The sequence below is a fragment of the Thalia democratica genome, chromosome 2 (assembly GCF_965202585.1).
Source record: "Thalia democratica chromosome 2, ktThaDemo2.hap1.1, whole genome shotgun sequence".
NCBI lineage: Eukaryota > Metazoa > Chordata > Thaliacea > Salpida > Salpidae > Thalia > Thalia democratica.
In genome coordinates, this window is record NC_139166.1 from 32,743,832 (window position 1) to 32,757,051 (window position 13,220).

At 23.4% G+C, this 13,220-nt stretch overlaps 1 protein-coding gene across 1 annotated transcript; it reads left to right on the forward strand.

The window, feature by feature from the left end:
• The first annotated feature begins 2,486 nt into the window (after nt 1-2,486).
• Nucleotides 2,487-13,220, forward strand: LOC145829316 (CBY1-interacting BAR domain-containing protein 1-B-like). The gene is made up of 10 exons (XM_082937081.1): nt 2,487-2,624; nt 4,689-4,821; nt 5,618-5,719; nt 8,115-8,183; nt 8,526-8,627; nt 8,997-9,107; nt 9,924-10,037; nt 10,182-10,348; nt 10,732-10,789; nt 12,633-13,220. Exons 1-10 carry the CDS (start codon nt 2,578-2,580, stop codon nt 12,702-12,704), a joined length of 975 nt encoding a protein of 324 aa, XP_082793207.1. The 5' UTR covers nt 2,487-2,577; the 3' UTR covers nt 12,705-13,220.

Here is a 13,220-nt window from a genome sequence, read left to right on the forward strand (position 1 = left end):
ATTTGTGGTGTTAGTATATTACTTTCCGATTTCTAGATGTATTTTAGGAAAGTTTTTAAGACTGGTTTCAAAGTAAACTTTTATGGATATTTTTTTAATTTTTGTAAATTTTCTTCTATATTTTTTGTTTTCTATTACTTTAAATTTAATTTAAATTTTTTTGTAAAAACTTAGTAGAATTTGTTTTTGTTTAAAACGTTTTAATATGCTTTCGGTTATCTAAGGCTTTAATTTCAACTTTAATTTGGCTTTAGGTAATTTTTAGCTGGAACATTTTTATTAGTCTACTTTTTAGTTTAGTCTATATACTTTTAGACTAAGTATTTATAAACTTTAAACGCTCATTAACTTTATTTTTATTAGGTGCATTTACAACAAAAACGCATCAGTTAAAAGTTTATTGTTATTGTTTTTAGAAAAACTTGAATGTTCTAATTTTCTTTATAAAGCTATTTTTCAATGCATTGAGTTAATAATATATTTATAATACAACTGATATTTAAAGAGTTAATATTTTTAAAGAGCAAAAGTTACTTAAATTAATTTAAAGAATTTTTTTAAGCTGTCTTATTATATGGTTGTAGTTGCAATTTACTTATAAGGCTTTAGCTTGAAATATATTTTGTATTTTAAATAAAACAACAATTATAGGTTCTTAATAATCAAAAAATTTATATACTTGTCAAAAAAATTACCTAATTTGAAAAAATTACGCAATGTAAAGTACAAAAAATATAAAAATGTAATTTTTTTATCCATAACTGTCATAAAAAATAGTTTTTTAATTTAGTGTTTGTAAATGATTAGTAACTTAAATTTATACCTCGATGTGTCTTGTTTTGACGGGTTAAGTACAGAAAAACGAAAACTAAAAAAAAAATTATATATGTAAAATTTAAAAATATTTAAATAATTTAAGTAAGGTTAATGTTAAACTATTTTTTAAAGATGCACAAACATTGTCGTTAAAAATACATATGCTAACAAAATATAATTGGGAACATATCCTCTTGTTTCTCTTCATTTATTCACAACATTTCATTGTAACTTTTTAAACTGTGCTTTTTGGATTTTTAAATAGTTTTTTCCTAGATCTTAAATTTAATGCTCATTTAAAAAAGTTTTTTTCATTTTTACGAAAATAAAAACTTATATGTATTTAAGATTTTGAATTTTACTTAGACAAAAATAAAGTAGATTTATTGATTTTTACTTTTTAATATAATTAGTTTTTAGATGATTTAACAATGAGTAGGTGTACACATTCTGCTTAAGATTTTTCGTCCTGAGTAAATTACAATTTTTTATTCTTATTTACTTTGTCTATGTTTATTAATAACAAAGTCTTATAACACATCCAAGACTTTATTTTTCTGATATATATCAAAAATTGCTATTTAACAAATCTTATAAAAAATTATAATGATAGATAGCTTTTTTTTTGACGACCACTGATAAAAGTTACTTTTTCATAGAAATGCTTATTTGAAAAAAAATTTTTTTTTTCTATTTTACTTATTCTTTTTTAATATTAACTCTTCACTTGATTATATATATTAATTTATATGTGTAACTCATAATTGCCAAACTATTATTATTTGTAAATCTAGCGGTTGCAAATGCTATAGTTTTCTTTACTTAAATCGCCATAAACCTGTACTGTACCTAGTCTTATTTGATTTGATAAAACAACTTTATATATAGAAACCCTTAGTAAAAAAAGCTTTAACTATGACTAATGCGGTTTGAAATCAAACTCACCTGCGAATGTATTTGGATCCGCAAATGGAAACTATGATAAAGCTTAAATTTGATTGTTTTTTTAGTGGTCATATCACTAGAGCTCAAGTAATCTCGTCTATAGCCGACCGTTTGACTGCAACTTTTTAACAAAATATACAATTGTTTTCTTATTAACTTTTTGAAATCTATTTGAAATTAAAATTAAGAGTTAAATCCCCTAATTCGTCGAGATGGCGTAGAGATTCTAATGACATAATTACTAAAATTTTGTAAGCTGAGAGATCAAAACCCACACAAAAAACAAAAAAAAAAGATTCGAGATCTATTCAAAAATACAATATATTCTACTTTTTAACCGCTGAATTTTTGAAATGAATCAATTATAACCTTTTAAGCTGCAGATTCTAGGAACTTCTGATTGGCTATTACTTTACTTCTGTTTATATTAAGTTTTATTTGATTTTTGATTTTTTCGTTTTATTTGCTTTAGGTTTTGGTATTGTGGGTTAGAGTTAACGGTTTAAATATAAAGTATTTTCAAATTTGATCAGGATTAATGTGTTTAAATGAAATTTATGTATTGCCTTTTTATTACTTCACCTTAAAATTATTCATAATTTTACGAATGGAAAAAAAGTTCAAAACTTTGCTACTGCAGCCGGCCCGAGCTATAGTAAATAATATGGCCTAACTCCAGCTTTAAAATAATTGAAACGCTTCAGCGCACAAACTTATAGTTAACAACGAGATGCTATTTGGATCTGTGCTTTAAAAATAAAGAATGTTTAAAACTTAAATAATAATATTATAAAATATTGATATTAGGATTTTAAAATGAGTTTTAGAAAAAGTCGTTTGCAAACACCAGAAGCAAGAGCCAGGTAATATTAAAGTTTTATTTAGATAATTTTAAACTATTTTGGCGTGAGTATGTTATAGTTAATTTTATTTCTAATGATTAATTTTATTACCAACCTAGTAATGACTAATATAAAAAACTTTTGTTAAAAATATGGCCGTTATACCTATTTTAAGCTAAGTATATATTAAACCTACCAAAAATTATATGTTGTGTTTTAAAAAACAATGTAAGCTGTTCCTTTAAGTTTTTAAAAGACATAGAACTTTAATTATATAATCCAATATTTTTTTTATAAAATGAATGTATAAATTTATTGTGATAGACTTTTTTACTAGAGAATACACAACAGGGCTTAAAATGTACTATTACATGAACTATAACATAGATAATAAATTTTATCTACAATTTTTGTTGCAATATTATATTTAAAAATTTTCTTTCTTGTCATATTGAGATCTAGTTTTTTAAGTTATTATTTTTTTTTATATAAAGCTTTAAAGTTGTACTTCAAGTAACTTTTTATTAATAAAACTCTAATTAATTTTAGATTTAGTCAGAGTTTTGAAATGTTTTGCATCAAGCTCACATCATAAAAAATCATTGTTAGTATTATTATAGAAAACTTTTTAAAAATGCTATCTATTTGTTCCTAGGTTTTTAAGCTAATGGTGTAAGTTTTTAGTTGAGGCAGTGTTGCCACACACTCAGGCTAATTAGGCTAGTTTGAAATTTTTGAAAAACTTAAGATAACTCAGTCTAATTTGAATTTTTTTGAAAATTCAGCATATTTTTAATGTTATTCTCATCCTAAGGCTAACTTATATAACTTAAAACATTTTTATTTTTTAATGATTTTTTTAAAGTCTCTTTAATTTTTTTTTGGATTTTTAGGTATTTAAGTTTGATCAAATGGTTTTTTTCTGTTTTTGGCTCATTTTTTTACCTTAAACTTAGGCTTGCTTGAAGTAACTCAGGATAATTTTTGGTCAGTCAGGCTAGCTTTTTTGCCTCAAAGACAGGCAAACCCGGTGTAAGTTTGTGTTTCTTACATGACTAAGATAAAAGGATACACAAAAAAGTACTTTTTAATAAAAAAAGGTTTTGTTGTTTTTTATCCAAAATTAAGCAATTGTGAAACTTGATTTTCATTACTTAATATAGACTCTGCTATATACTTTTTACATTAAAGTTTCATAATGTAAATTAAAGTTACAATTAAAAGGATTAACTTTTTCTTTAATCAGTAGAGTGCACAAAGAATATTTTTTAAACAAAAATATTTGTTTTTGTTGTAAATTTTATCTAGTTTTTATGGTATACTTTGTTTTTTTCGGTTTATAATTAATTGTATAGAGTTGTGTTACAATTTAAAAATGAAATACAAGGCATGCTTGAAAAATTTGTTGTTATAAACTTATAACTTGTTTTTATGTTGACTTGTTTAAATTTTTATGGAATTTTCAGTAACTAAATGAATTTTAATCAGCTTGTTTTATCAATTTTTTTTAAAATATTAATCCTATAAAAAAGCTTTGTAAAGTAAGATAGTTTTTAACTTATTTATTTTAATATTTTCAAGTACTATTGCTAAAACTTTATTCCTTATGTCAAATTGAAATGTATTTGTTTAATAAAAACAACTTAAAGCATTTACTGGAAAGTTTTTAGTATTTAAATACTTATCAGCTTAATTTAAAATGTTTTATATAGCTTAAGTATAGAATATCCCAAATAAGTTCAAAATACTAGTTTGTATTATACATAGAATTATAGTAAATTGGTAATTTTGTCCATCACAAAGCCAACAATTATTACAAAGTTATACTTATTTTAAACTCTAAAAACTAATTTTATATATCTTTTTTTCAGATAGTTATTCTAGATGGTATAAAAGAATACCCTATATTTGTAACTTGTTATGTTAAACAGTCCAAAAAAGTCATTAATAAAAACAAGAATAGTATAAATATAATAGTATATAGACTGAGTTACAAGTATAACTTTAAAAAAACCTTAGAAGTATAGTACTTATTGAAGGCTAAAAGTTCCAAATTAACTAAAATCTATAAAAAAATGTTAACAGAGCAGCACAAACAGAGCTTATTGAAGATAGTGTAAAAAAAGTAAGAAAACATTTTGGAACTCTTTGCAACGACTTTGGTTCAATTTGCCGCAGAACAGGAAAATTAAGAGACAGATATGATGGACTAGCAAAAGTATTCTGTTTTTTATATAAGTTTTCTTATCTGAATTGTTAGTTATAGTGTATTTATTTTTTTCCTAATTTTGCACTTCAGATATGATAAACACTGTATAATGGTTATATAAGCTGTTTTGAAATGAGTATATTTTAGTTTAATCATTAGACTATCTCAATACTAATATTCAATGTGCAAACAATGAAGTTAAGGCTATAAAAAGAAAATTATAATTTTTTTTTCAGACATGAAAGTTTGCATTACCTGATAGTTTAAAATTCTTCATTGCACTTTTTCTAGGCTAGGGCCTTTTATAAGCTCATAAAAAGTTCTTAAGCAGTGTAAAATCAACTAAATATAAGAGCTTTTAAAAATCTTCAGAATTAGATAATAATTGTTTTTTAAACATATTACACTGTCTTGTTATAACAATTGAAGTTAGTTTTGTTTGAATTTATTTTAAAAGTTTAAAACTCTCCAGGAAAAATAAATTCTTAGGTATAATCGTATACCAACGTTTTAGTATAAGTCTATTTAATACTTTCAATATTTTGATAATAATATTTATTAATAAAGCTACTTTTTTTTGATACTTTGCATATTTTAGCTATGACAAATAAGGTTTCTAAAAAAAGACAAATTAAGTACACTATTGTAAGTTTCTGTATATACATACAGTTTGCTTACTTACTTTTATTTTTTATGGATTACTTAACTCATGAAACTTGTTTACTTTTTTAAAACTTCGTATTTATTGATGAAATGGCTAAAATTTATATGATTTTGCAAAAGTGCTAATTTCAACTGACCACAGACTTGCCTGTTGTTTGCTGACGTAGAGATGGGAACTCTTAAGAAAAGTTTGACTCATTTTGCTGAGAACATTTCTGCTGTTCAGGATTACAGACAAGCTCAAGTTTGTAAACATTTTGATTCTATTTTTCTTTTTAAGTGTTTATAGTTGTGATTTTTTTTTTAGAGTTTAATGTTTTTATAATTAGTTTTTATTGTTCTGTATAGACTGGAAATAAATGTGCAAGTTTATATAGGATTATAACATTATATTCACCTGTTTTTTAAAACTCCTGGATTTGAAGTAAAAGTCAAATATTTTAATGTTTTAGAAATTTGTTTTGATTAAAAAAATTATAATTATAACTTCTTATAATTTAACACTGAAAGGTGTTTTAAAACTGAGTAGGGATAACTTCTCTTAAAATTCATTTATAGTTTTTGACACATTATTTAACTAAATTTTGTAATTTGCAACATTCTCTATTTTTGATATATTAGTTTAGAAATAAAACAAAGCTTTCACTTTTGTAAATAATCATCTAAAAGTACTGAGTTTAACTTTTTTTTTTTAAACTTTTCAAGTGAAAATAATTTAAAATAATCAATTACTGAATAAATTACTCAATTATCGTTTTGTGAAATTCAAATTAGTTTTTGAGATATGAGGGTACAAAGTCGGAAAGCTCAATAGGTTCCGTATGGAAGGACCAAAGTAAAAAGGCAAAAATTACTATTTTCTATAAATCTATCTTCTCCTCTGTTTTTAAGCAATTTGTTTTAACTTATTCAGTTTAATCTTAGCTAAATAATACAAATTTCTTTGGTAGGAGTTTTTTTATTTTGAGTAAAAAAAAATTATTACAAAAACAAATTGATTTTTTTTGGTCATTAAATTTTTAAATCCAAATTTTCTTTAAATTCCTACTATTGAATTTTTTCTGTTAGTGCAAGGAACACTTCTTGAAAATTTGAGGTTAATTGACCAAAAATGAAGAAGATTGATTTCTAGTGAATTTTTTTAAATTCAGAGAAAATCGACAATGAAAAGTTTTATTCTCCATACTTTTGTATAGAAAACCTTTTACACTACTGACGATATCTCAAAAGTTATAAGTATTCTATTATTCTGTAAAAAATATCTTATAGTATATTTTTAGAGCTTTCATATAAGTTCTAATGTTTTTTTTTGTAAAAAAAAAACTTGGATCCCTATGCCCTAATTTGGTTTTACCAATAAAGTTAAAGCGTTAAAGTCTAATTTTTAGCCTCTTGTTAAGTTTTTCATTTATTTATAATACATCCAACTTATTTGTTTTATTTACTTTTATAAGATTTGAATAATAACTGAATAGACCTACATGGCAAATCATTGTTTTGTATTTGGAATTTGTTTAAATAAAATCTCGATGAAACTTTATATGAGATTAATTTTTTATCCAATAACCAGCAACTATAATTTTTATTTTATGTATTTAAATATATTTTTTACTTAAATCTTTTAACTGGATTATAAATGATTCTTCATATCATAAAAACATAAAAAGCTTTTTTTTGTTTGCATCAGTTTCAAAACAAAATCATAACATTTTAGTGTTAAATTTAAGCTGTCTTTAAAGGTCTTCGACTTAGCTAATAGTTGCTTTTTACTGTTTCTTTTTATGAAAATTAGTTTTAGAGATATAAGTGGACAAAGTTGGAGAGTTTTATAGGATACTTATGGAAACACAAAATTAAAATGGCAAAAAATCCATTTCATTAAAAATTTATCTTCTCCTACAGTTTTAAAGCAATCTTTCTCAAATTTTCTTTGTAAAACCTTAAGTTAGTAATAAACTATCCTCTTGTAAGAATTTTTAAATTTTGAGTGTTTAAATAGATTTTCTTCTTTTTAGTCATTATTTTTTATTTTTTTTAATTACTATAATATAACTTTTTTTTGTACTGCAAGGAACAATTCCTGAAAATTTGAGATCAATAGCTTGAAAAATGAAGGTGAAGATAAATTTTTAGTGAATGTTAAAACTTCCTAGTAATTTGACAGTGAAACAACTATGGTCCAAAAGTTTGTATCGGAAGCTTTTTACTAAAATGACTATACCTTAAAAGTTTTTTTTTGTATTCTTTAAAAAATGACTTATAGTTTATACTTCAAGCTTAAATATAAAATTTAATGTTAGTTTTTGTAAATAAATGCCTTTACCTTATGTGCCCTTAATTTTGAATTTTGATAAAAGTAATGATCTTTAAATGCTAATTTAAGGAATTTTTTCAATTTGATCTAGAGACTAATATATACTTAATTTAAAAGTCCTTGTATCATAGTTTGTAGTATTTTGTTTATGATCAATGAGTGTTATGTGATTGATATATTGTATGAGACTGTTTAATTAAGCTAATTCTTTTATCCAATCTACAGACCATCTAAAAGTCTTACATTTACTATTTCCACTTATTATTTCAATCTATAATTCTATTAAAACTTAGTACCAACCATTATGAAAACTTTGTATACTCAGATTGAAAGAATGGAAAGGTGTATAGTTGAACCGTTGAAGAAATACTCTGTTGAATGCAAGCATACAGAGGTATCACATGTTTTTAGACTGGTTACTATTTAAAATCAAAGTTGTATAATTTTTTTTTGTTCTCAGTTATATTTCTTAATAAGAAAGATTAAACGAGTTTTATCTACTTCATAAATTTATTAAGACAGTTTTTTTTCTAATAGTTAAGCTATCTTGCTGTTTAATTAGACAGAACATTAACAACTTGAATTTATACTTTTTGTATCATTTAATAATGAAAGTCATATTGTTTGATTATTTAAATAGTGCATTGTTTAGAAAGAAAAATACTTTTACAACAAATACATAAGTAAAGTAGGAGTTAGATTTTTTTAAATGTCTGCAATGTTTTCTTATTTTAAGACGGATTTGAGCCGACATATATCAGCAAGAAAGAGGGAAGAGAAACAGCATGAACAAACACTAAGCCTTCGAAATAAATCTGCAAATGATAATTTGACACTTGTTAGTTTTATGTATTGTTTTGTTGTGATTAAAATGGAAGATTTTTTAACAGACGAACTGCTTTACAAATGCAAAGTTTAAAGTTAAAATATATCCCATTGTAGCCTGTTAAAACATAAAAGTACTTTTGTTAAATTTTTAGTTATTAACCAATCATTTTTGATGTTAACATTATAACTATTACTTTGAGCTTTAATATATGTAACTTTAGTTATAGCTTTTAAAAAATTCTTGCCTGTTTTTATATTTAAAAAATAAACTTTTGCGAATATAAATAAAAATTGAATTAAATCTGAATATTTATAAATGTTGAATTAATTTATTTTTTGACTTTTACCAAATACAATTTATCAATTGTTTTCTTAAAAGAGTAATGCGGAATTAGAGCTCCAAAAAAGGTCGATTGACGTGGCAAGGTCTACTCAAAGTATGGAGCAAACTATTGATAAATTTGAGAGCCAAAAAGTTAAAGACTTAAAGGTTTTGAAAATTATTTAACTATATTTTAAAGTTGACAGTTTGTTTAAAATATACTAAGTAGGTTTAACTTTTGGGTATTTTGTATGTATTTGCTATAGTATGAAAAAAAATCAAAAACATAGTTAGTTATTTCTGTATTTTGATTATACCAATGATATATGACATTTTTCTAACTAATAAATTTTTTTTTTTGTTTTAGTACACTATTAGTTAACTGGCTCATTTGTATATCTATTAAATGTTATAAAAATCTTTATCTTAGTTGTGTTTCCATTTTTACTGTAAAACTTTTTTTAAATATAATAGTTTAAATAAGTTAGTTAAAGTCAGCTTTAAGTTTTAATGATTTTTCAGATCTGGTAAGTACAATATATTTTTAAATCATAGTTTGAAACATAAAAACAACATTTTTTTATTAATTTTTTGCTTTACAAAAGCATATTTATAAAAATAAAGTATTGTGAATAACTTAATGTTTTATAAAGATTTAATGCCCGGCTTTTAATTTGATTCCAAAACTTTAATTGTAGAATTTCAAAAATGATTAAATTAAAAAATAAAACTTATTCCAACAGTTAATTTTTAGTGGTGTCCTGATCAAAGTTCAATACTAACTTTTTAAATTTTATAAACCAAACTGTTATTTGTATTTTTTCCTTTAATTTTTGAATAATATATTGCATTAGCAAATTTTCATAGCTTTCTGCCAATCAAAAGAAATAATTTTTTACATTTCAAAGTTAAAATAAGTTTTATATAAGTTATGTCAAACAAATAAAATAAAATTTTACTTTAATATATTTTGTGATTTCGCAGAAGTATTTACGAGAGTTTGTCAAAATAGAGATGATTCAACATGCAAAGTCCTTGGAAATTTTAAGTAGTGCATACAAGGACCTGGGAGATATTGATGAAGATGACCATATGGAAGTTTGATATTTTGTTATGGCTTATATTTTATTTCCTTACTGTTTAAACTAATGATATATTTATTAAAATTTAATTTCTTTAAAAAATTTTAACTTCAAATACCGACAAAGTATTAAGGTGGCTAAATGCAAATATATTTATTAGAAATTTCGAAACGTGTTGCGACCTTCAGCATCGATGAATATAAGCGACAGGTTGGAACTCACCTCTCCCTCCAACTCCATATTGCGGAGGGAATCATCCTCCAAACGACGCCCTTCCTCTGCACAAAACAAAGAAGACAAATCAACGAAGAGAAAAAGCCAAAAGAGGTAAAACACCTTTTTGTAAAGTTTCGGTCATAACTTTTAATAAAACCTTAACTAACTAATTTTTCTTTATTGCAGTAGAAAATATACAGAAAAATATTAAAATGCATTTAAAATTAATGTTTAAAAAAAAATTTGCACAGAAACTAAGGTAACATTTTGAACAGTTTCAATGCCTTGTTTTTTTAAATTACTGATGATTTTATTATATTGTTTTTTTCTTAATTTTTTGCATTATACAAAACAAAGAAGCATAAAAGTTTAATTTTATTCATATATTTACATCTATCAACAATCATGCAACACTTAATAGATTTACATTTATATCATCAATAATAAACTGTTTTTAATGTAAACCTATGGCTTAAAGCGGTATATTTTTACAGACTTTCATTTGAAGATGAATTATCTGAAACTGATCAGTTTACTGAATCTGAAGAAGAAGTATGTTTCTTTATAATTGTTATATTTTTATCAACATTTATGGAAAATACCTGGTAGAAATCTTAGCTATGTTACTTACTTAGTTTACTTTTGTTGTAAGTAAAAAAAAAGTTATTCAGTGAGCATTATACTATTTTATTTAAAAGTTTTATCCAGTCGTTTTTGCTGGCCTTACAGACAAGTTATAAGGTTTCAAAAACATTTTAGCTGATTGCAATAAGCTAAAAACACAAAGCATCTTCATTTAAGACATAGGATCAGAAAATTGTTTTAAGAAAGATAATTTTGTCTTTAAAGTTTTAATTTTGGCTACCAGATGCTTTAAATTTCATTTAAAAAGTGATTTTAAGGTTCTTTTAAATATTTTTCAATTTAAATTTTTTTATTAAATTATAATTTGGTGTAACAGTTTTAACAAATTATAAGAAGTTATATATAAATATATTTTACGTGTTAGCATATAAAGTTAAAATTGAAATGTTTTTTAGTTTTTAAAGTAATCTGACAATAAAAATCTGCACTTGCTAAGTGTCTCAACCAACATTTTTTACAAAGCTGACAAAACCAAAAGTATTTTTTTTCTAGATTAAAATTTAACTTAAAGTATAACTTTCATTTTTTTTTACTAAAAACAGTTGAAGTCTAAGGAAATAATAAATTAGTGGTCGGTAACAACTAAAAGAAACAAAAGGCAAATAATTATACCGGTTTTTAGATTTTTGCATTTAATTAATATGTAAAAGTATCTAAACTTTCATACTATACAATACGAAACTCTAAACGTTTAAAACTCTAGTTTGGAAGTAATGTTTTTTTTTTCTCTAACTTATATTACAACTGCATAAGTAACACAATCTAAAACACTTTACTTATACATGGTATTCTTTTATAACTACTTGCGAATTACATGAAATTTTAATGAAGCGTCTTTAGAAAGTTTAAAGTTGTATTTGTAAAATTGTTTATACGAGTTCGTAAAGAACTTTAACAGTTTGGCTTTAACTTATTTATTTTAGCTTTGCATGTTTAAAAAAATTAATAAATTAGTTTTATACGAAGTGAAAATTTAAAGTTTCATTTTTTATTATGATAACATTTGTAGCAAAGACCCTCAAGTTTTAACTCTGTATAGTTAAATATTTTGTTTGTTATGAAGTTAAAATTGAAAAACTAAAAATAATCTTAAATTTTAGGCTATTATTATTCCATACTATACAACATAGTTTTATTGAAGCTTTATTGATTTAAATGTATAAGTTACCTTAAAAACTCATAAAAGCTAACAAAGTATACATTTTATTTTTATTTTTTATGATATACATTATAGTTTAAAACATTGTTGGCATTCGAAATTATTGTTGTTTTAACCAAGGACGCGTTATTCCATTGTTAAACATTCTGCCAAGCCTTGTTTCTTGTTAGCATTGTGCTTTGTTGAGTCTTTACTTATGTTTCCGTTCTTGTATACTTTTATCTGATTGATAAACTTCATTTTAATATAAAAAAAATGTTTAAACTATTTTAGAACACTAGGAATTGATAAATATTAACCAACCTAAACGTTTTTTTAATTATTGTGTTTAAGTCTTTATTAAGACTCATGTTTTTCAAAAGTTATTTAATTTTATAAACTCTGTGTAAGCTATAAAAAGGTAGTTTTTAAAAAAAGTTATAGTATTCTGCCGATTTCTTTAATTTTTTGGCGAATAGAAATTATTCAAACTTTATCCCAAAAAACAAGTATTTGAAGGCTTGGAATTTTGGCAAATGATTAAAGAATTGTTTATTTAAAAGTGTTGAAAATGGTGTAAATTTATTATTAATAAATTTTCATATTATTTAGGATGACGAATTTACAGACGAAGAAACTGAATCTGAAATATCAGCTAATATTAAACCAAGAAAGCCTTGGTAAATGTTTTCAATCGTTTATGAACATATTTGAATTATAAAACTTGATGATTTTTTTTTTTCATTTCAAGTATTCTTTTTTTTTATAGGGTTTTGCAAAAAACTTTTTTTTTAATTAGTTCAGTAGTATTAATAATTTTTTAAAATCAGTATTCTCAAGTTCATATAAGTACTATATAAGTTTTTTTTTTTTAATTTCAATTAGTTAAATAATGTTTATATAATTAAAATAAAGATTAAAACAGCAAAAAGAAATCCATTTTTTACTTTCATTTTTTTTAATCAAAAGTATCTTTAACTGTGTAAATTTTTAATGTCTGAGTAAATATTTATATAACTTTAGTTCTTGTTTCTTTCAATATGTGTTCTATAATCGTGCTTCATTTTCTAACGAACCTCCTCAGTATTTTTTTTTGTTTTTCATTTTATTATGTTTTATTTAAATTAAAGCTTTTTTCATAAGTAAGTTTGTAATATAAAAAACTGCATGCATTAAGTTTTTTGTTTTTAGACAAGTTTT

Excerpts from the sequence above, each read along its gene's own strand:
- LOC145829316 (XM_082937081.1), top strand. The coding sequence starts at position 2,578 with ATGAGTTTTAGAAAAAGTCGTTTGCAAACACCAGAAGCAAGAGCCAG. Across the intron at positions 4,822-5,617 it reads GATATGATGGACTAGCAAAA|ACTTGCCTGTTGTTTGCTGA; the intron begins GTATTCTGTTTT and ends AACTGACCACAG. Across the intron at positions 8,184-8,525 it reads TTGAATGCAAGCATACAGAG|ACGGATTTGAGCCGACATAT; the intron begins GTATCACATGTT and ends TCTTATTTTAAG.